The sequence below is a fragment of the Chlamydomonas reinhardtii genome, chromosome 8 (assembly GCF_000002595.2).
Source record: "Chlamydomonas reinhardtii strain CC-503 cw92 mt+ chromosome 8, whole genome shotgun sequence".
Taxonomy (NCBI): domain Eukaryota; kingdom Viridiplantae; phylum Chlorophyta; class Chlorophyceae; order Chlamydomonadales; family Chlamydomonadaceae; genus Chlamydomonas; species Chlamydomonas reinhardtii.
This window is the reverse complement of record NC_057011.1, coordinates 3509718-3532436: the sequence shown is the minus strand read 5'-3', so window position 1 is coordinate 3532436 and position 22719 is coordinate 3509718. Positions and strand designations below refer to the sequence as shown.

At 64.6% G+C, this 22719-nt stretch overlaps 4 protein-coding genes across 5 annotated transcripts; 2 read left to right on the top strand and 2 right to left on the bottom strand.

The window, feature by feature from the left end:
- Positions 1-38: 38 nt before the first annotated feature.
- On the bottom strand, positions 39-2798 carry CHLRE_08g375301v5 (uncharacterized protein). Its single transcript, XM_043065157.1, has 2 exons — positions 1428-2798; positions 39-1084 (listed from the first exon to the last, which is right to left on the bottom strand). The coding sequence occupies exons 1-2, from the start codon at positions 2660-2662 to the stop codon at positions 211-213; spliced, it is 2109 nt and encodes a 702-aa protein (XP_042922158.1). The 5' UTR covers positions 2663-2798; the 3' UTR covers positions 39-210.
- A 140-nt stretch (positions 2799-2938) lies between these two features.
- On the top strand, positions 2939-4620 carry CHLRE_08g375250v5 (uncharacterized protein). Its single transcript, XM_043065156.1, has one exon. The coding sequence runs from the start codon at positions 3209-3211 to the stop codon at positions 3557-3559; it is 351 nt and encodes a 116-aa protein (XP_042922157.1). The 5' UTR covers positions 2939-3208; the 3' UTR covers positions 3560-4620.
- Positions 4621-4707: 87 nt separating this feature from the next.
- CHLRE_08g375200v5 (uncharacterized protein) lies at positions 4708-14090 on the bottom strand. 2 transcript variants are annotated; one of them, XM_043065154.1, is made up of 16 exons: positions 13799-14090; positions 13300-13619; positions 12902-12983; positions 12355-12485; positions 11960-11998; positions 11264-11389; positions 11072-11129; positions 10723-10793; positions 9189-9329; positions 8745-8859; positions 8468-8570; positions 7860-8121; positions 7276-7589; positions 6792-6902; positions 6036-6194; positions 4708-5852 (listed from the first exon to the last, which is right to left on the bottom strand). In XM_043065154.1, the coding sequence occupies exons 1-16, from the start codon at positions 13872-13874 to the stop codon at positions 5474-5476; spliced, it is 2487 nt and encodes an 828-aa protein (XP_042922156.1). In that variant the 5' UTR covers positions 13875-14090; the 3' UTR covers positions 4708-5473. The 2 variants fall into 2 exon arrangements, with proteins under 2 accessions (XP_042922156.1, XP_042922155.1); XM_043065155.1 differs by having other exon boundaries at positions 4873-5852.
- Positions 14091-14190: 100 nt separating this feature from the next.
- On the top strand, positions 14191-22676 carry CHLRE_08g375150v5 (uncharacterized protein). The gene is made up of 14 exons (XM_043065153.1): positions 14191-14550; positions 14922-15015; positions 16201-16371; positions 16766-16876; positions 17056-17112; positions 17612-17780; positions 17971-18062; positions 18319-18421; positions 18864-18961; positions 19269-19313; positions 19551-20633; positions 20978-21079; positions 21304-21549; positions 21901-22676. Exons 1-14 carry the CDS (start codon positions 14351-14353, stop codon positions 22297-22299), a joined length of 2970 nt encoding a protein of 989 aa, XP_042922154.1. The 5' UTR covers positions 14191-14350; the 3' UTR covers positions 22300-22676.
- The last annotated feature ends 43 nt before the right edge of the window (positions 22677-22719 follow it).

The following is a 22719-nucleotide window of genomic DNA, read 5'->3' as shown; positions in this document are numbered from 1 at the left end:
AATGCGTATTCATTTTCATATGCACCCTGCACACAAACAGTTTTGCGCATTTACAACAACTAAACATGAAGTGCTACCCTGTCGCCTGTCGGCCACGCCGACCCCGCGCATGCCCCGCCTGGCCCCGCCATGCCGCAATTCCACCGAGGCAGCACGCTCGCACCTGCCGCGACGGGTCAAGACTAGCCAACGCATGTTCCCAAGCAGCCCTCACACGAACAGGTGCAGCGCAATGGCGACCCCGTGCGCCGCGAAGTCCGGCAGCATCACCTCCACCACCCGCCCCTGCGCCACCAGCTCCACAAACGCCTCCTCGCCCGCGCCCTCGCCGGCACCAGCAGCGCCGGCCGACCTGCCGCCGCCGGCACCGCTCCCACCCAGTGACCCGCTGCCACCGACGCCACCACCAACACTCCCAACTTTCAGGCCACCAAAACCGCCTCCTCTTTCGCTGCCTGCGACACCGCCGAACGCGCGCAGCAGCAGCGCCGAGTCCGACTGGGCCCGCAGCGAGTTGCCTATCAGGGCCACGTGCCGCAGCGTGCCCGCGGCCAAGTTCTGCCGTACAATCGTGTCGTACACCTCCCGCGGGCAGCACGGCGCGTAGTATAGCGTGGGAACGTGCGCCACCAGCGCCGCCGGCGGCACGGCGGCGGCGGCTGCTGAAACCGCCGTAACGGCTGCTGCCGTAGATGCCGCCGTTGCGGCCGCCACCGCTGGGAGCGACAGCGGCAGCAGCGCGACTTGGAAGCCGGCGCCTCCACCTCCGCCTCCGCTACTGCCACTGCCGCTACTGCTGCTACTGCTGCTGCTGCCGCCGTCCTGCGACGTCCACAGCCGCTGCACCAGATCCAGATCCCACTGCATGTACTCGGGATCAAAGTACGACACAGCCGCCGTCGGGCCCATGCCACTGGCGGCGGCGCGGCCTGCGTCGCCACAGGCTGCGGCGGTGGGCGCAGGCGCCTGCGCGGCCCCCGGCTCGGTCGCTGCCGCCGCCGACGCCGCCTCCGCTTCCGGGCCCCGCAGCCCCGGCAGCAGCGCCGGCGAGGCCAGCAGCAGCGACAGAGCCAACTGGTACAGCCTGCGACACGGCAGCCAGGCGAGCAGAGCCTAGGGTGATCAGCAGGCTGGGCTGGGGTTACAAGGCGCGCAGGAGACCACGACTGCCGGCCCCAGGTGCAGGCCGACAGGACAACGCCATTGAGCAGGACATGTGCAGGTCATGCGTTCCTCCCTTCAGCCCTTGCCTCCTCCTCATCCTCATCCCCCACCAACAAGACTCAAAATCTCCAACAAGGACAAGAGTACATCCCCGTCCTCCGCGCTCTATGCGTCCTGGGTTGGCAACGGTTCTTTGGCATTGGTATGCACTACCCCCCCCCCACCACCACCACCACCCCTGCCAACCGCCTTGCCCGCCTCACCTGGCCGCGGCCCGAGTGCTCTCGCGCTCTGTCTGGCGGCCGCTCCTGAGTGCGGCCTGGTAGGAGCCCAGAGAGCCCAGGCCCAGCACCACCACACGCCGCACACCCGACCAGCACCACTCGCCCGCCGCCGCAGATGCCGAAGAGGGTGTTCCGGAGGCTGAGGAGGGAGCGGAGGCTGAGGAGGGAGCGGTGGCTGAGGAGGTGGCTGGGCTTGACGTTTGGCCAGCCCCCGATGCTGGGGCAGCGCCGCTACTGCTGCTGCCGCCTCCACTGCTACTGCCAGGCTTGCCGGTGGCCGTGCCACCTGCTCGGCCAGCACCGGCACCGGCACCCCAGCCGCCTCCGATGCCGCCGCCGCCGCCATCACCAGTTGCGCCGCTGTGGCCCGCGCCCCAACCGCCGCCGATACCACCCCCACGGGCGCCACCACCGGCGCCGCTGCGCCCAGCTCCCCAGCCGCCGCCAATGCCTCCCCCTCCCCCAGAGCCGCTGCTCTCGCGCCCGCCAGCGTCAAAGCGCGCCGCGCCAAATGCAGCGGATGCACTGCTGCCGACACTACTGCCGAACATCCCTGGCGGCAGCCCGCCGGTGCCGGCGCCGGCGCTGCTGCTACTGCCGATGCCGCCTGCTCGCCTGGCGGCGGCCGCCTGCTGCGCCGCTCTCTCGAACGCGCGCTGCAGCCCCCCTGCGTCCGAGTGACTCTTCATCAAGCCCGCCACCTGCAGAACCAGCGCCGCCGCCTCTTCCAGGGCCGGCGCCGGCGCTGGCGTCGGTGTCGGTGTCGGCGCCTGGGCTGGCCTGCTCGGCGCGATCAAGCTTGTCGCAGCTTCATGCGCAGTTGCGGGCGCCCGAGGGACCGGTAAGGCTGCAGGAGAGGTAAGGCTAGCGGCCGCTTGTGGATGTGGCGGCGGTGGTGGCGCCGCTGTGCCTTGCGGGCTCAGGTCCGGCGCGGCCAGTAGTGTCTGCAGCAGGCGGCGTCCCAGCGCGGTGCGGCTGCCGTACAGGGTCAGGGCGGGCGAGGCAGAGGTGCCATCGGCGACGGAGGGCGGCGTGTCGGGCTGACGGGATGCTGAAGGTGTGTGTGTAGGAGGGGCACCGCGGGGATCGCTCGCGCGCCGCGACGCGGGGCTCGCGGCCACGATCGGGGGCAACGGCTGCGCGTGCAGGCGCGGGTGCGTTCCGGCCGCGCACTGGCGCCCAGTCGCCCTGTCTGATGGTCCCAGTCGCTGCATGGTTGCCCACGCTTTCGAAGGGAAAGGTCACGATGGCTAGCGCAGCTGCTTTGAGCGCACCGCGGCGCCGGTTCTCACAACGCGACGAGCGCTTGCTTGCCCAAATGCAGGAATAACCTATTTATAAAATGTATGCTAGTTAGAATAACTGCCAGTGCGTAAAACACTGTTTTGCATAGTCGCAAGTTGCATCCCATGCAGCGTGTCAGCGACTTTGCATCAGTTCCTGCCTTCACATGCATATAGATTAACTTCTTATGTTATATGCTTGACATACTAATCGACACATAGCTGGACTTGCGGGAGCCTTCAATCCATCATCTCGACCTCTCGTTTGCTGCACGCACTCTGCTGCCGGGGTTCGGCCCTGCTATTCAAACCGACTACTCACTCTGATATTCTTGTAGCGCAAGCGACTCTTACCACACGCTCGGGGCCACGGCACTGGACAGCCCCGCCTAGTCTCCGGCCAGCCCCCCGCCCCGTTCGGGCCGCAGCACCCCCCTCCCTTCGCCCCGGGCCCCCGGCCTCCGCCCCCGGCCTCACATGCCCCGCAGCACGTGGAAGGGCCCGTACGTGGCCGTGAGCCTGCTGCAGGAGGTGGTCGCGCTGGCGCGCAAGCATCCCAACTGGTGGAACAAGGGGAGATACATTGGCCAGAAGGCGCCAGAGGTCATCAACACCTACAGCCGCGCCTCTGTGATCCTGCCCGACTTCATCGCGTGCCGATTTGGCGTGCACAACGGCAAGAGTTTCGTGGGTATGGAGGTTCAGGAGGCGATGGTGGGGCACCGGCTGGGCGAGTTCGCGCCCACAAAGGCCACGGTACAACACAAGGCCAAGGAGGTCAACACGCAGAAGAAAAAGATCAACCCGAAGACCGGCAAGGCAGCATAGAGGGCGTAGCGATGATGGTGGGGGTATGGTGGGGGTAGGGGTTGTTAGCAACAGCAGAGGCTGCGAGGGAGGTGGCGGTGCGCTGGGTTGGTGTGCGGCGGGGTGGTGGTGCCGGGGTTCAACGGACGTGCGCTGTGGTGGTGGCGGGTGGGGCAGGCCCGCAGGCAGGAATCACAGGATGTCGAGATACACAAGTTAATAGATGAGGACAATGTGGAGCTGGATGCGCAATGTGCGGCAAGTGGCAGCGGACGCGCGGGGCTTGATGAGCCGAGGGCGTCGTACGTGCTGCTTTTGCCATTCGCATGTGGGGTGGGTGTGGACCTGGCTGACCTCAACAACAGGTGCAAGCCAGGGGCGGCGCAAACAGGTTCTGCTTTGACCTTTGATGGTCAATGCCGTATGGAACGCAGGGAGACACTAATTACTGAGAGGTGTGGCGCGACATGCATAAGACGTGCTCGGGCAGCTTGGCAGTGCTGCGTGTGCGACGACCGGGTGTGGCTGCTGCGGCATTGGGACATGGGCACATGGCCAAGGGAGGGAGTGGCTGATATAGTCGAGTCCCGATGAACAATCTGCACGCAGCCCAGGCAGCGACGTTTATGGACGGCTGGGTGCGGATTCGGTGCGGCATTGGCGGCGCCGGCCACAAGCATGGGTAGCTGTGTGGCCATATCCAGGCATGACCGCATGAGCCATGAGGCATCGCTGGCAGCAACGCGGCATGGAGGTCGGGACTCGGGAGGCGGCGGCTTGGTGGCCAGAGATGACGCGGGTAGCTCAACGGCCAGGCAGTGGCGCAAGTGCGGCGCGAAACTGTCGATGTGGCGGTTGGAGGACAATGCCACAGCAGTCAGGCGGTGCCACGGTGGGCTCGCTGCTCGGCTGTTCCGTGCCTGGTCGATGAAGCTTGCTGTGTCAGCCGTTGTCCATTCGTCCCCGAAATGGCAAGCCGCCTGCTGGTGATCGGACACGGGAGTCAGGCGTGGCCAGGAGGAGGTGGTGAGCAGAATCCTGAGGAGCCGCAACTTGGTCTGCTGGTGTAATCAGCATGCCTGCAAGTCTGCGGCTCCACCTTTGGTAGTTTTATACCCGTGGAGGCCTTCAGGAGTTCAGGGGCTGTCCAGGTTCAGGCACGAGGTTCAGGTCGCAGCCGCTTACAGCCTCTCAGCCAGTGCGACACGTCAGGCCGACACTCCGCCATTCGCCACTGATTGCTCTCGCAGCCTGCTTGCTGGCTGGCTGGCTGTGTGCGTCCGCACTTCCTCAGCCCCGGCAGTCGGAGCCCAGCGGGCAGCGGCACATGCCCCAGCGTGGCCCTGTTACATTGCCATGCACTCATGCTGCTCCACCGCGCACGCCAGCACCACCCCGCAAGACAGGCAAGCTAAACCCCTCCACCCACCAGGCCACCGCGCACCCGCAAGGCAGGCACATCCGGCTAAAAACAGCCGCACTAGAGGTGCGCGTTTCCCGGTGCGCCGATGCCGCCTTTGACCTCCCGGCGATTGCGTTTCGCGAATGTCACAAGATGAGTCCCCACCGACTGCCAAGGCGGGCTGGACGACCAACATGAACAAACACGCCCACTTTGAAAGCGGCGCGAGCTGCAAACGCGGCAACGGCGACACGCCAACGCATGAAATACAGCATGCCGACACGTGCCGAGATACACATACGCACCCGCATAATGTCGGCCTCTTCCCCTTGTGTTTTACCATCACACGCGTCTCGTCGCCCCTGCGCTGTCCTCTAACACACGGCCCCCAGCAGCCTCGTGCACCACACGTGCGCGCCTCCCGCTCCTCCTGTTGCACCTGCCCCTCCCACTCCTCCCACTCCTCCCACTCCTCCCGCTCCACCGGCGCCTCCCGCTCCTCCCACTCCTCCTGCCTAGCGCCTCCGCCCTCTCTAAGAGAACAGCGCTGACACCTTGTCCCCCAGTGACGACACGCCAAACAGCCCCTTGAGCGCATTGCCCTCACCCCCACCCGAGCCCGAGCCCCCGCCGCCGCCACCCGCACGCAGCCCCGAGCCTCCTCCGCCACCGCCGGCCTTGCCGCCGCCAGGCCTGCTGGCGAAGGTGCTGCTAGTGCCGCTGCCGCCGCTGCTGCCACTGCCGTGCTCGTCTGCGTGGAGGAAGGAGTAGAGGCAGTAGCCGCCCAGCCCCAACGCCGCCGCGGTGACGCCGGCCAGCACCAGCCGTTGCCGCATGAGCCGCCGCGCCTTGCGGGCGGGCGTGTCGGGCACGTGCGCGTCCGGCGCCAGGAACGCCGCCGTCAGGGCTTGCCTGCACAGATACACACAGACCAATACACACACATGTTGATGACCGCATTGTGCTTCTCCAGCTCATACACAACCAGCAAGGCAGATGAACACTCTGCCACCGGCCCTCCCGCCACTCGCTCGCGTCCTGCCACGGACGGCTGCCCCCCAGCCCCTCCCCCTCAACCCTCGGCCCCGCCCCCACCTGTACACCCCCGCCAGGCTGGCCGCGTCCGCCGCCGCCACCGGCAGCGGCTCGGGCAGCGCCAGGTCCGCCGCCGCCGCCGCCACGCGGCCTCTCAGCTCCTCGTTCATGCCCAGCTCGTCCTTGGTGCCCACCAGCACCACCGGCAGCGACTCGCAACTGCGGGGGGCGGGGGTTCCATTCATGATTAGTTAAGGAAGTGGTAGACGGTAGACCATCTTGCGGAACATGAAGCGTTACCGACGATGTCGGGCGGGGGTTCCATTGCACGAATCATGGCCGTGTGATGAGAAGAGATGTAGACAAGTGGTTGGAGCAGATCAGGGGTTGCGGGGTGTAGCCGTTCATGGGGAGCGGAGGGATTGACGAAATCACAAGTATGAAGTACCGACGGGGGAGGGCAGGGAGGAGGGTTTGCAGACTTGAAACTTGACGCGCGACATGACCTCCCTTGCCCTGGCCTACTGCTTTTCCCCCTCAACCCCGCCCTTTCTCTTCCCTCCACCCCGTTTGCACGCGCCTCACCTGCCTCCCACCCCCGCCCCGCTAGTTTAACTTGGTTTGGTGCAGTTTGGGCTGGTATCTACAAACCCCACCCCCCTAGTCATTCCTTTCTCCTCGTGAACGGCTACTAATCATGATTGCAACCCCCCCCCCCTGTACATCCCCGCCTCCTTCTCCCCGCCCCCCCCCGTTCGCTACATGAACAGCTTCCCCTCCTCGCCCGCCCCCCCCCCCCGCCCCCTCGGCCCTCACCCCGGCAGGCTGCACAGCGTGAGCATGCTCCTCTGCGCCCAGGCGAACGACTGGGCCGACGTGGAGTCGAACACGAACACCGCCACGTCGCAGCGCGACAGGTCGGGCAGGCTGCGGGGGGGGGGGCAGGGAGCGGCGGGGAAGTGTGGGAGGGGAGGCGTCGGAGGTGTGGGAGGGGAGGCGTCGGACGTGTGGGAGGGGAGGTGTGGATGTGTGGTAATTGTAGGAGGGGAGGTGTGGGAGGGGAGGTGTGGGAGGGGAGGTGTGGGAGGGGAGGGGAGGGAGGGGAGGGGGGGGAAGGGGAAGGAAGGGATGAAGCGTGTTGTGGTGCGGCTTGAGGGCTGCGGCTTGGGGTCTCTGTGGTCTGAGGCGTGCCCTCTTCCACATCGACAACAGCAATACTCCCGGTACACACAGCCTGGGTTCTCCTGCCTCCTGCTGACGCCCTGCCCGCCGCTCTCGTCCGCGCGCGACGCGGCCGCACCTGTACACCGCGCCTTGCGAGTGCGCGACCACGGCCGAGGGCGAGAAGGGCGTGGGCGAGGGCGTGGGCGGCCTGGAGGCAGAGGCGCTGCAGTCCGCGGCGGCGGCGCCGCCCGCGCCAGCGGCCGCGGGCAAGGCGGCTGAGGAGGAGGAGGCGGAGGCCGCGGCGGCTGCGGCGGCCACGAGCGGGGGTGTGGAGGAGGGGGCGGTGGTGTGTGTGATGTGGTGGGCGCCGGCGGCGGCGGTGCCCAGGGGCTGGTGGCGGCCGGACAGGGTGGCGGCTGTGAGCAGCTCGTTGGTGAGGTCCTCAGACACCTGCGCGGGGGAGGGGTTCACATTTATAATTAGTTAAAAGAAAGTGGTAGACGGTAGCGGGAGGGAGGCGGGGGAGGCGGGGCAGGGAAGTTCATGGCACCGGTGCTCGACCACAAACCCGAATTCTGGCAACCCGAGACCCAAGGTAGGCGCTGGTAGCACGACTTACGGCAGTAATGTCCATCATTTACTCCGTCGTGCATAATTTCTCCGTCTTGCAATTAGAAGCCACCACCCCTCCCAAAAACACGCACACACGCGGCCGCTCACCTCCACCATGGCAAGGCAGCGGTCCCGCCCGTCCTCGCACCGCACGCTGCCCACCGCCGTCAGGGGCGGCGTGCCGCTATTGCGCGCCGTGAAGGCGCCGCCGCCGCCGCCGTCCTTGCCGCCGCCCGCGCCCGCCGAGCCCCCCGCGCCGCCCGAGCCACCGGCGCCGCCCTCGCCGTCCCCCCTGCGGCCCGCCAGCGCCCGCAGCAGTGTGGACTTGCCGCTGCCAGCGGCGCCGAACACATAGCACAGAGCCGTGTTGCTGCGGGACGAGCAACGGGGGGTTTACAATCAAATAATGATTTTACTAGAAGTGAAGGCGAGCAGGGTTTACAATCCATTAACTCTACCAAATTGAGAAGTGAAGGCAAGCAAGGGGGGTTGTAAGGTTAAAAACATTGGGAACAGTATACCAGCCGCCTCCGTCTGCAGCCCGCCCTCCCCTAGCCTCAAGTCCCGGTGCCTGCTCCCCCACGCTGCTCCCCCCCCCCACCCTGCACCCCCGCCCCGCACCCCCACTCCTCCTCTCCGCTCCACTCCCCGCCGCTCCGCCCCACCTCCCCCACCCGCATCCCCACGTTCCTTGTCCCGCTCCCGCTGCTGCTCACCGCTCCGCCATCTCCTCCCGGTGCCTCTTGTCCGGCCTCCGCCGCACCCGGCGCACCAGCAGCTCCGTGGGCGCGCCCTCAAAGCCCAGGTACAGCAGGTTGGCTGGACGGGGGTTGTGGTGGTTACGGTCATGATTAATTAAGAGGCGTAGGCAGGTACAGTAGCATAGTAGACGGGGGTGGTCGTGGTTACGGTCAGAGAACGGAGTGGTTAATTACCCAGTGTGAAGTGCCAAAGTCCTCCATCAGGGGGGCTCTCCCTCTCCCTCTCACTCACCCAGCGTGCCCCGCGGGTCGGTGAGGCCGCAGTACCTCCAGCGGCTGATGAAGCCCTCCAGCGAGTGCACCGCGCCAAACATGCCCGCCACCATCAGCCGGTTCACGCGCTCGTTCTGGGGCAGAGAGGGGTTTGAAGGGGGGGAGGAGAAAGGCTTGACGGAGAGAGACGTGTGTGTGGTGGAGAGGCTGGAGCTCGCACTGTAATCCACCCGCCCTACATCCCCCACTGCCCTTCCCTCTGCATGCACAGTAACTACCTGCCCGCCGCCCCGCCGCCCCGCATCCCCCCTCCCCTCTCTGCTCTTCCCACCCTCCCCTCCCCTCCCCTCCTCCCCCCACCGGACGTCGGCACTCCCAACTTGTAATTCACCTCGTTTTCTATGAACGGCCACCCCCCTCCCCTCCCTCCCCTCCCCTCGCCCCCCCCCCGCCTGCCCCGCACCTGCCACTCGGTGGGCAGGCAGGGCGCTGTGCTGAACAGCCCCTGCAGCTGCTCCCAGCTCAGCATGTTCTCGTCACGTGAGTCGTACAGCAGGAACTGCTGCTGCAGGAAGCCCACGGCCGTGTCGGACAGCTCCAGGACCTTTTGGGGGGAGAGGGGGGTTTGCGTTTCACGGTTGATTAAGGAAGTGGTATGACGGTAGACCATGGGGGGAGGTGGGGTTATGTGCCCGAGCTCAGAGGTGGAGTTATGTGCCCGGGCCCAGAGAGAAAAGCAGGGGTTGCAAAGATGGTTGTAAACGCGGTACGGGCGGCGGGGATGGGAGCATATCAAGTGCAGAGTAGATGAAGGAGGATGTGCATGAGAAGGGGGTGGCAATCCATCTTGTTTAATACATGGAAATGCCAACGTCCAGAGCCCCAGGGGGGAAACAGAGGAAGGAGGATTGTAGCAGGAGGGCGGCCCAAAGCCATGCCCGCACCTCAGTGTTTTTTTTTCAAAACAAGGGTTTGCGGATTGGTTACTATTCGAGTAATGAGATTATTGCCCTGAGTCTCCAGCCATTACCCTGCAAAAACTTTTCTGGGGGGCACAGCCCCCCAGACCCCCCACAAAACATGAACGACGTCGCCATACTTGCCCAGCTTGAATCTGACTTCCCCGCACCTTGCCTGTCTTGCGTATACTTCTCTGCTCTGTCATGCCTCCATGCGTTCAGCTAGTCTACAGCAACACACCGTACCCCGCACTTCATCATCACTTTACGCCCGCACTTGTGTCACCACAACCTCTGTCAAACTACGCCCTCATCACGACATGTTGTACCAGCCACGCACACCCGCCGCGTCCTCCCAGTGCTTGAGGGCCGCGTCGTAGGGGAACCCCTTCCTGTGTACTAGGATGTCTCGAAATATGGGGAGGATAGAGAGCTTTGGGCTCGGGCCGGGCTTTGACTGTCAGAAAATCAGTGATCGTCTTCGGCTTTGGAGCCATTTAGAGTATTCGCGCCAATTCCTATCAGAAGTACTAAGAGGATGTAATTAGTGGTCCTGGCGGGCAGCAGCTCGCGGTAAGCTGGCCTTCGGCCTCATGCAGCACGGGCACGCGGTGCCCTTTGGGCCCCCGCCCGGCTCCCGCCCCGCCCCCGCCCGGCCCCCAGCCGGCCTTACGGCCGGTAACGGCTTTGGCGCGCCTTCGGCGCGCTCATTACCGGCTCCGGACGCCCACCTCCGGATTTATTACCGGAAAGTAATGGTATTACCCAAAATAAAAACACTGCCGCACCTGACCCGCACCTCAGGACATAAGCTGACAAGTGCTCCACGACCCCTTACGCCCCCCCCCCTCCCAAAAGACAGGCCTGGTCCACAACCGTTCACGCCCCGCCCCTCACACGCCCCCTCTTTGCCTGTGCTCCACTAGCTTAGCTTGGTTTGCTTTAGTTTGGGCTCGTATTTACACGACGATCACCACCCCACACACACGCCCCCACCCCGCCCACACGCCTCCCCCCTCCTCCCCTCCTCCTCCCCACCTGGTCGGGCGGCAGGTGCACGTTGACCCGGTCCAGCAGCTCGTCACTCAGCCGCAGCTGGTCGTTGTAGCCTGGAGGCACAGCGGGGGTGCAGGCGGCAGAGAGGAGGGCGGGCTGTGTGTGTGTGTGTGTGTTTGTGTGTGTGTGTGTGTGTGTGTGTGTGTATGTGTCGTGGGCTTGTGTAGCGGCATGAACAAAGCTGCTGCAAATGACTTCCAACTGCCCCCTGCCCACCAGCCCTGTCCGTCGTGCATGGACGGCTAACCCGCACCCCTGCAACGCAACCCCGCGTGCTTTACCACCCTTCGTGCTTCGCCGCCTGCCCCGTTTCGCCGCCGCCGCCACCCACCGAAGCGGCGCAGCACCTGCCACACCGTCTCCAGCCGCCCGCGCTCAATGAACAGGCCCTGTGCAGGGGAGGGGGTGCGGCGTCGTGTTTGCAGGTTGTGTTTGGGTTGTGTGAAGAATGGAGGCAGCGTTAGAAGGGGCACAAGAGCTGGCGTGCCCTCCCCTCAGCGCTCCCCTCCGCTCCCCCCCGCACCTGCAGGAACAGGAAGCCCTCCAGCGTGAGGCCGGTGTCGGTGTAGCCGCCCGGCACCTGCTGCCGCACCACCGCCTTGATGCCGCGAAGCTCCTCGGAAGACAGCGAGATGCCGAAGCAGGTGGCCTGCAGGGGTTTCATGGGAGCATGGCGAGTCAGAGGAGGGCCGCCGATGCAGCGATCCCGCATCCCAACCCCCAAAGGCAAGAGCACACACAAACCCCACATACACACGTATACACACACGCGCACGCACGCACACTCACACTCACACACACACACACACACACACACACGCACACACACACACACGCACACACACACACGCCCAGTCGCACACACACACACACACACACACACACACACACACACACGCCCAGTCGCACACACACACACACACACACACACACACACACACACACACACACACACGCCCAGTCGCACACACACACACACACACACACACGCACACATACACACACACACGCGCACACACACACACACACACACGCCCAGTCGCACACACACAGACACACACACACACGCACACACACGCACGCACACGCACACACACACACGCACACGCACACACACACACACACGCACACATACACACACGCGCACACGCACACACACACACACGCACACACATACGCACACACACGCACACACATACACACACACACAGTCGCACACCTGAAAGGCGTTGATCTCGGCATCTGACAGCGTGCCGTCCTGCGGGGCGGGGACGGGGGTGGGGTGGGTGTTGCGGGGTTTAGATGCATGGTTCGGTAAGTAAGGGTATGGTAGGCGTTAGGCAATCCCGTTGGTGGAAGCGGAGGTTGCGGGGGGTGTGGGGGCAGCTGTGGGACATGCGGCGATGCGGCAGGCTGGCGGAGGGGTGGTGCCCTGCCCGCCCCGAGTGCTGCCGCCCACCTGTCCACCCCGCCACTGTCTCGCCGCTTTCCTTATCTTCCTCTCCCCTATTTGTTGCGCATTACCATGTCCGCCCTCTCCCTCTCCTTCTCTCCATCCCTCCCAGCCCCTTCAGCTTGAGCTGGCCCACCCCCCCGCCCCCAGCCAGCCCCCACCTTGTCCTGGTCGAACACGATGAACACGCGCTTGAGTGCGCGCACCGCCGCCTGCCTCATGACGCGGTCGGTGCGGTCGTACAGCGGCTGCAGCGGGTACAGCACCGCCTTGAGCGCGTAGTAGAACACGTCTGCGCAGCAGGGGGGGCAGGCAGCGGTGGCGGCGTGTGTGGGTTACAGGATGTGTTAAAGAGCACAAGGAAAACATTACGCGATTACAGGATGTGTGTGTGTGTGTTGTGGTAGCTGGGGATTACTGTTCGTCCGCACGTGTGTGTGTGTGTGTGTGTGTGTGTGTGTGTGTGTGTGTGTGTGTGTGTGTGTGTGTGTGTGTGTGTGTGTGTGTGTGTGTGTGTGTGTGCGTGTCCAGACAGCTCCGCCAGCCCCGCTGCCTCAGCTCATCCCAGCTGCATCCCACCGGCTCAGCCCGCTCCGCCCCGCCCCAAGCTCAAGGCCCAGCTCGGCCCCCCGACACCCTTCCCCGACCCCTGCCGCAACCCGGCCCTCCACACACACACACACCCCTGCTGCCCCCCGCCTCCCGCACCGTGCACCATCTTGTTGAACTTGGACGAGCAGTTGAGGCAGCACTCCACGTTGGGCAGGTCGCGAGCCACACGCTCCACACGCTGCGTGGGTGGGTGGATGGGTGGGTGGGTGGGCGCCGAGGTTGGGGTTGGGTTAGTGGGTCAGTGGGCGTGGACAGAAGCAGGAACCGTGCCGTGCAGGCTAGGAAGGAGGGTGAGTTGGCAGCGGTCATGGTCAGGCTGGGACAGCGGGGGCAGCGGGGGCTTAGCCTACCAGCAGCACCTCTCCCCTTCCCAGCCCCCTCCCCTCCACACACCCCTCTCTTGCTGCTTCGTAGGCACGGCGGTAAAAGCACCGCTGGCCCCTTCCCCTCCCTCTTGACCCTCCGCACCACCCCTCCCTCCGGTTCCGCCGCACCTCCCGGATGCTGGGGCTGTCGCGGTCGCTGAGGCGGTCGGCCTTGCAGCAGGCCAGGATGATGGGGATGTCGGTGTTAAGCGCCTGGACGCGCGGATACCACACGGTGCGCACGCTCTCCAGCGTCGACGGCTTCTTCGGGTCAAAGCACACCACCACGGCGTCGCTCTCGCGCACCACCGCGTCCAGCGCGCGCGCGTCCTCCGGCTTCGCCGACGTGTCGGTCAGCAGGATGGGCACCTTCTCGGGCGTGAAGTCAAGCGGCAGCTTCGTGGGCGGCAGCGTCGGCACCGGGCGCGCATCGAACGTGTCATTTGCAGCTGCGCGCGGGCCGAGCGGTAAGGTGAGCGGGCGGGCGGTGTTTGGGAAGCCGGCTCGGTAGCAGCGGCATGCTTCCATGCATAAGAAGCAGCGAGCACGCAGGCTTGGCCAGGGGCAGGCCAGAACGAGGTATGCAGGATTGCGCAAGTCGACAACAACCCTTCCAACCCGTCTCCACCTGTGCTGATCAAGGAAGTCTTGCCCGTTTCAGGATCGCCAAGCACGGCAATCCGAATAGTCCGTTGGTGCGCCATTTGCCCGCAAAATCGCTAAAGTGTTTCGCGAAAGCTCTCTAACAGCTCCTATCAGCCCTATTCACGGTGAAAGGCTTCTTGTAGCAATGTTGCAGTGCCGTAAACGCCTAGTTCAGCTTAGGCATGGTGAGGCTTCGCAAACACACCGGAGGACTTCTTCTCGCGCAGGCGAAGCTTCGGTGCAAGTTGCCCTGTTGGTGTTGTTACAAGCCGCAAATTCTTTCTATGTGCAGTTTTGCCTCTGGGATACCCATGGCGAAAATCCATCATGCAACATGTCTGAACACCCTTCGCTTGACACTCCTAAATTCATACCGCCAATAAAAGCGCTCCCCTTCAACAAAACCACGGTGTGACAGGGCGCAGACTTGAAAAGAAGCGTAGACTTGTGCGTGTCATATCCGTTGAAGCAAGCACCGCGCACGATGCCGAGCCCGTAAACCAGCATCCCCATCCACGGTAGCTGTCAGCAGAGAATGGCTGACAGCGATGCGGAGTCCTTCGCCTCGGCGCTGGACGACTTCGATGATAGCCAAGTCGTGACCCCCGCTGCGGAGCCGGCGGCAGGTGCCCCCGCAGCCACGGCCACCGACGCGGCGACCGAGGTTGGCGCTGCTAAGGACTCTGCTAACAGCGAAGAGGATGGCGTGCCGCAGGCGCCCTACCCACTGCACAGGTGCGGGCGCGCAGGGGCGTCATGCGCGGTGGGGTCATGCGCGGGCCAGCATGATGCACGCCGGAGCGAGAGGGCTGCGACGCGGGGGAGAGGGAGAGGGCTTGGGGAGTGAGCCTGAGGTGGCACGTGTGTTAGCACCAGGAGGGGGCGTTGCGCACTCGGTGCCTGGGGCACGCGTGCCGTTCCGCACCTGCGGCTTGCCTGCCCTCCTGACCCCCTGGGGTGTAACTCGTGGCTGCCACTCCCACGCACCGTACTTCCCGCTCAGTGTGACTCCTTCCTTGACCTCTGTCCACCAGCCCTGACCAACTGCCCCTGTGTTCATGCCCATTCGCCACCACCACCACCACCGCCACCACCACCCCATATAGGGCCTGCTGGAACGGCCAGACGGCGCTGGTGCGGCGGCTGGCTGCGGGGCTGGGCAAGGAGCAGTTCAAGGAGCTGGACGGGCAGGGCAACACGGTGGGGGAGCGCGTGAGCGTGTGTGTGTGTGTGTGTGTGTGTGTGTGTGTGTGTGTGTGTGTGTGTGTGTGTGTGTGTGTGTGTGTGTGTGTGTATGTGTGTGTGTGTGCAAGTGTGTATATGTGTGTTAAAAAACGAAACGAAAGCCCGCCCAATGACGCGACGGAGTTACTTACCGATACCCACCATATTACCGAGCGTCGCGTGACTGTCGTGGCCCAGGTAGTCATACGTACCCGCGATAAGCCTGGAACCCCACGGGCGACCATTCGGCCTGACCCCGCGATGCACCTGTATGCGTCCATGCTCCGCACCCTGGGCGCGCTAAACAACGTTTACCCAGCACGCCTAATTCCCAGATTCCCGCCCGCTGGTCGTAGTCGAGCTCATCTATAGGCAAAAGTGGAAGCATTGGCATAGGGCGGCAGCGAGGAAGTGTCACGGGCAGGTGAATGGCAAAGGCGACAAGAGAGGCGGCGTGCAGCAGACAAGCTAGGTATCACGCGTCCTAAATCCCGCCCACTAAGTACAATAACACTATGTAAAGAGGGCGAGTTAACGGTGGCACTGCGACTAAACGGGGCCAAGGCTGCATGGGGGACGTGGCGGGCGGCGGTTGCAGCGTTTCCAGACGTGTCAGGCTGGTGCGTGTGCGTGTGAGTGCGCGTGCGCGCTCTCCTGTAGGGGTTGGGTGGCGCGGGGGGCAGGGCAACGCGGTGTGTGTGTGTGGGCCACGCAGGCGGCCCTGGTGGTGGTGCCTGGGGTGGGGTGGGGTGCCTGAATGGGGGTGGGTGGGTGTCAACACGGGGGCCGGGGATGGATGGGGACCTGGGGGAGCGCTTTGTTGGGTGGCGTTTCATAGCAGAGCTTGTACAGGTCAGGTTGGCGACCAACCCACTTCAATGGCCGTGCCGGTCCTCTGAAGATTAGTCACATGAACGTGCCACTTTGACTTCTCACCACCCCACGCAACCCCCGCTCTCCTCCTCGCTCTATTGCATTGGGTTTGGTTTAGTTTGGGCTGGTATCTACAACCCCCCTCTCGTCTTATTTATTAGGCATGGACCCCCCCCCCGCCCTCCTCCCCCCAATATCCTGGTGCATCCAGTACCGCTTTTCCAAACATCCTTGCAACCCCCCGCCCAAACCCTCACCTCGCCACCCGCCTTCCCGCCTTCCCCGCAGGCGCTGCACATTGCGGTCATGCGGCGCCGCCCCGCCTGTGTGGCGGCGCTGCTGGAGGCGGGCTGCCCGGCCGGGCCCCGCAACGCGCGCGGCTGGGTGCCGCTGATGGAGGCGGTGGAGCTGGGCGACAAGCCGCTGGCGCTGCAGCTGGCGCGGGCAGAGGTGGCGCAGGTGCGGGTGGTGGGGCAGGCGGGGCTGGGGCAGGTGGGTGGTGGGGCAGGCGGGTGGAATGCGGGGTGGGGGGATGTGGGGTGGGAGGATGTGGGGTGGGGGATGCGGGGTGGGGGTTAGTGTTCAAGGCATTAGTGGGTGGGGCGGAAGCTGGGTTTGTGGTGTGTGCGTGGGGGTAGGCACGATATGGAGGGGCTGGGATGGGGCTGTGCCGGTGCGGGTAGCCAGCCACCTTACCTTGTCTTTCAACCCGGTCGCTACCCACCTTATCACCCTGCCTGCCCCGCCCTGCCCCTGCCCCTGTCCCTGCCCTGCCCTGCCCTGCCCTGCCCCGCCCCGCCTCGCCCTGCCTCCGCCCCGCCTACTGCCCCCGCCCCCGCCTGCCGCCCCGCAGATGCGCCAGGCGGTCAAGTCCAAGAAGGCGGCGCTGCTGGGCCTGCTGCGCACCCAGCTGCCCGACTTCAGCCTGCAGATCAAGTGGGAGCTGGGCAGCGGAATGCCGGGGGTGAGGCAGGGGGGTGGGCGGGGCGGGGGTGGGGTGGGTGAGGGGGTGGGGTTGAGGGTGAGGGCGTGGGTGCGGGTGCGGGGGACGGGATGGATGGCTGGTGCTGGCCCCCCTGCTGTGCCATTGTGCCTGGGTACAGCTTTGCTTCTTCTTAATGAAGCATGGATGTACCGCTGCAGGTGGGGGCGCTGGTGCGGAGGTACGCCCCACACGACACCTACACCCTGTGGAAGAAGGTGAGGGGTGGGTGGGTGGGGTTAGGCAGTTCAAAACCTGGCATAACACGGGCCATACGAGTCGTCAATTCTGACCCCAGGAGGGGGGGCACCGGCCGAGTAAGGAAGGAGGGCAGTGCAAACGCCAAGTTGCAAAGTCGGGGACTAGCCCAGTTCAACAAGGACACGGCAACCCTATGCATCACCGGACATTTCGTGCAATTACACAAAGTACACCCCCCCCCACCTGCCCCCGCACACGCACGCACATGTTCCCGTTGTCAGTCCGCCTTGCTGCGTTGCTCTCCGTCTACACACACACACACACACACACACACACACACACACACACACACACACACACACACACACACACACACACACACACACACACACACACACACGCACACACACGCACACACACACACAGACACACACCCCACACGCACACACCTGCACGCGCGTGTGTGCAAAGGATTTGTTCCGTTTGTTTATGTTTAACACACACACTCCCACACAGGGCGGCCGCATCCGTGTGGACGGCAGCCTGATGGGCGTGGACGAGTCCTCCCCCTCCCTGGTGCCGGGCTGGAAGCGCGGCCACTTCTCACTGCTGTACGACGCCTCCGGAGACAAGGCCAAGTCCGTGTTCGTAAACCACACCAAGAAAACCTGGATCGACGTCAAGGGTGGGTAGAATAATAGGAATGATGGGGTTGTTCGCACCATTACCGCAAGGCCAGGGGCTCCAAAAGGCATGTCGCCACTCGTCTTACCAGTGCCTGCAAACCCAGTCCTAACCCATCAGAACCCCCTGCACACACCCCCCCTTCCTTAACTAATCATGAATGTAACCCCCCTCCCGCGCCGCATTTGCAGCCGCGCGCAAGAAGCTGGGTGTGGACGAGGGCGCCGCACTGGAGGCGGAGGTGGACATGCTGATGACGTCAGAGGTGCTGCAGCACAAGAAGGTGCGTGTCGGGGGTGGGGGGAGGGGGGTTGCAAGGATGTTTGGAAAAAAGGTACAGGATGCACTGTAGACTGCAGATGAAGTCGTTACCAAATGAGCGGCCGTCCGGGGGAGGACGGGGGGGACTGGGGTAAGGCAGCGGGTAGCCGTCCATGGAAGACAATTGTGTGTATTGATCCCGAGCCCACCCCACTCCCCACCCGCACTTCCTCCCCCCCCACCCTTCCTCCCCCCCCCCCACCCATTCCCCTGCACAGCTCAAGTCTGTGGACTTCCGCTTCAAGCCGGTGGCTGGCTGGCTGAGCAAGGAGGTCCGCGAGAAGGTGGAGGGCTGGAACACGCGGCTGTACGAGGCGGCGGGTAGGGCGGACGAGGCCGGGTAGTGTGTGTGTGTAGATGCCAGCCCAAATTAAACCGAACCCGATGGGGTGGCAGGGGTTACATGCATCATTCATCAGGAAGAAGCGAAGTTGCAGCCAGGCACATTGGTACAGCAGGCGCTTCGTTACCGCTGACCATGGAGTCCAGCAGGGGGGAGGGAAGGGCGGTGTTGTCCGAGGGGTGGGAGAATGGAGAACGTTGAGGGCAAGTGTCTGTGCGCGATCAGCACTCATACACCCATCCCATGGACGGGGAGTCATGGACCCTGTAGAGTCAGCGCTGTTACCCGTACCTCATCACAAGGCTAACAAAGAATAGGAGGAGGGGAGAGCTGCCCATGACTGATAAGGGCGGAGCGGTTGTTTGTGTGTCGCCCTGTGAGGGTTACGGTGACACGGGCCGTGCCGTCCTGCCCCCTCAGGCCGCATGGTGGCCATCTCGCGCTACAAGATGCCGTACGGCCTCGCGCCCACCACCACCTTCGACCAGTACCTAGCCGCCACGTACGAGCCAGACCCGGTGAGGGGGCGGGTGTGGCGGGGCGGCGGGGGCGTGCGGGGGGGAAGACGGCATGGGCAAAGGCAGGGGCAGGGGTTTTCCTGGGTGAGGTTTCGAGGGGTGGGGTGGGTCAATGGGTGCCTGCGGGGAGTGTGGGAGTGTACACTGCGAGTGTACACCGCGCCTCGCACGCGCACATACGCACACACACACACACACACACACACACACACACACACACACACACACACACACACACACACACAAACACACATTTTGCGTTTTCCATTCCTGGTGTTTTCTAACACACATACACAAACACGCACAGGTGGTGGAGTCAGCCGTCAACCCGCTCAACCCCGCGTCGCTCAAGGTGCGGGCCCCCGCCTGCGGCCTGCCGTACGCCTGACTAGTGCTGTGCGCCTGACTAGTGCCGTACAGCACGTGCCGTACTGTACACGCTGTGTGCCACCACGTCATGGGCATCGCCGGATTGTCCCTAAACCCCAACAGCCAAACCCGCTCCACACCAAACACACAAACACGCTGTCTGCAACAAATATGCATCTGCCCTAAACCTGCTTTTACACATTTTCCTTCAACAAAACAGGACCGCGGAATGAACCCCGCCAAGGCCGCCGCCAAGGCCGCGGTGGCCGCCAAGCACCAACGTATAGCCGCCGCCGCCGCCCAGGCGGAGGACGAGCGGGCGGCGACGGTGGCGGCGGCGGCGGCGGCGCGCGCCGCCGCGGGCGCCATGCGCGCTCTGGCGCCCCGCATTGACGTGGATGAAGATGACGATGAAGAGGATGGGCAGGGCGGCGGGGAGGGGGAGGGGGATGAGGAGCTGGACCGGGCGGCAGCGGAGCTGGCGGCAGCGGAGCTGGCGGAGGCCAACGGGAACGGCGAGAAGGGGGCAAAGGGCAAGAAGGGCAACGGCAGTAGCAGCAAGAAAAAGCTGGGGACCAGCGGCAGTAGCGGCTTCAGTGGCATGTTCAAAATGCAAAGTGCCGGCGGCGCAGCCTCGCGGAAAAGCGGCGGCGGCGCCGCCACCGCCGCCGACGGCGGCGGCACGGTTGTGCATGCGACGGCGGCGGCAGACGCCGACGGCGCCTCACCGTCGCCACCGCCGCCGCCGCCGGCAGCATCACCATCCAAACAGACGGCGCTGTCAACGGGCGGGACCGGGGCGGGGGCGGGGGACGCCGCCGCCTCCGCTGCCAAGGCCATGGACGTGGACGCACTGCTGAAGGAGGACCTCACAGCGTGGGCGGCCCAGGTGGCGGCGGATGCCGCCAAGGCCAATGGCGGCGCCGCCGCTGACGGCGACGGCGATGACGAGCAGGCGGCGGCGGCAGCCGCGCGGCGGTCGGGCGGCGGCGCGGGACCGGGGCCAGGCAGCAGCAGCAGCGCGGCGGCGGCGGCGGCATCGACGGTGGGCAAAACGTCGGTTAGCAGCGGTGGCGGCGGGAGCAGCAGCAGCATGTTTGGGAGCTGGGGCTTCGGCAAGAAGAAGGAGGGGGGCGGTGCGGCGCCGCCGCCTGCGCCGTCGACGGGTGCAGGGACAGGGACAGGGGCAGGGGCGGGCGGGGGCTCCGGCGCGCCGGCGGTGAGTGCCGCGGTTGTGAAGAAGAGCCGCAAGATAACGGGGCGGTGCTGGATGGCGGAGTCCTTCCCCATCAGCCTCAACCAGGTGCGCGTGTTTGGTTGCGTGCGTAAGAAAACAACGAAGCCCGCCCAGATGGCGTCGCAGTTACCGGTACTAACGGATACCCGAGTGTTGTGTGTTTGGGCGTGTGTTTGGGCGTGTGTGACCACCGCCCCGCACCCCCTCGTCTGCTGCCCCCTCCCGCAACCCCTCTTCCGCCCTTGCAACATGCCGCCTCTGCCTGTCATCCTCGCTCTACTTCATTGGGTTCGGTTGACTGTGGGCTGGTATCTACAACCCCTCCCCCCCTGCCTACGCCTTCACTTCTTAATCAATCATGACTGTAACCCCCGCCCCCCTGCCTGCCCCCTGCCCCGCTCCCTCCGCAGCTGCTTCCGCTGCTGGAGGTTGTGGGCACCGCCAACAAGGCGTTCGCCAAGGTGGCTCGCTTCATGCGCAAGTACGGCGACCTGGACATGTTCCCAGTCAAGGTGAACGCGAGGGGGGAGAAGGGGAGAGAGGGGAGGGAGAGAGGGGAGTGAGAAAGGGGAGGAGGGAGATGCTGCAGGCCGTATGACTCGTGCCTAGTCACGTGTGCGGCCTGCCCCCATCACCATCTTCGACTCTCAATACCGTACACGTCCACACACACTGTGCTTGGCTACACTTATAACTAATAGTGACTGCAACCCCCTGTACACACCCACGCCCACAGGTCCAGATCCCGCTGCTGCTCACGGTGTACATGATGCTCAGCTTCAAACAGTTCACACTGCTCGACAGCAGCAGCGGCAGCAACGTAGGCAGCGGGGTGCCGGCAGCAGCTGCAGCAGCAGCAGCAGCAGCAGCAGCAGCGGCGTCAGGCGGCAAGGGCAAGGGCGGCAAGGACAACGGCGGGGGGCCGCACAGCGCACCGGCGCCGGACGACTCGTTCTTTGAAATCCCGGAGGGATACACCCAGGTGTGTGTGTTGTGTGTTTGTGTGTGTGCGTGTGTGTGTGTGTGTGTGCGTGTGTGTGCAGGGGAAAGCAGGGCCGTGTGAATATTGCGTGCGTGCGTGTACGGTTTGTGTCGGTTTGCGGGGCTTGGGTGGCATTGTCGCTCGCACGCTGTCACAGGCGGGCGGGCGGGCGGGCGGGCAGACGGCTGCGGGTCCTGCCTTGGCAGCGCCCGCGCCCAGCCAACCCCGACACCCCTCCGCCTCTGCCTTTGCTCCGCTTGGTTTGGTTTAGTTTGGGCTGGGATTCACACCCCTCCTCCTGGGCTGGTGTTTACAACACACAACCCCAATGCTGGGTTCCCTCCTGGACAGGGCAAGCTTGAGGACGAGTCCGCCAGGGGCATGCGGCAAGGCGGCGATGGCCAGGAGGAGGAGGAGGGGGAGGAGGAGGAGGAGGAAGCAGAAGGCGGGAAGAGCAGTGGCGACGGCGACGGCGAGGGTGGGGGCGCCAAGCAGGAGAAAGGGGAAGCGGGCAAAGGGGCCGGCGACAGTAAGGCGGAGCGGGGCGGCGCCAAGGACGGCTCCGACCTCGAAACGGTCGAGTCGCTTCGGGCGTCGCAGTTTAAGATGAAGAAGAAGAAGCAACAGCAGCAGGAGGAAAAGAAGAAGAAGAAGAAAGACGGCGGTGACGAGGGGCCGTCGCTGCGGCTGCTCAAGGGGACTACGGAGGATGACGAGATGGGGCTGGGGGGCTTGGATTACGACGACTGAAGAGGAGAGATTGGAGAGAGCGTGTGTAGAGAGCGTGTGTAGAGAGAGTGTGGAGAGAGTTGGCAGAGTGGAGGAAGAGAGCTGAGGCGGGCGTGGAGACGAGGGCTGCGCAGTGCTGGCAACGGGTGTAGGTTTGGTGCAGAGAGGCGTGGAGGGGCTCCGAGAGTGGCGGTGTGCGGGCGGCCGGCAGCAGGCTGGGGGCGCGTGCTTGGGGGCAGCTGAGGTTGCGGCAGCGGTCGGGGTGGTGAACTGGTGACGGCACGGGGTGGCACGCCTGGTGGTCGCCGGACTGGGGACGGGATCATTTTATCGTGATGACTGCTGCACGAGGCATAATGGGCGCGAGTGGCGTCCTTGTGTATCAGAAAGCAACTCGGTTGCTCAGCAACCAAGCAACGTGCTGAGCTATTGGCAGCTTGA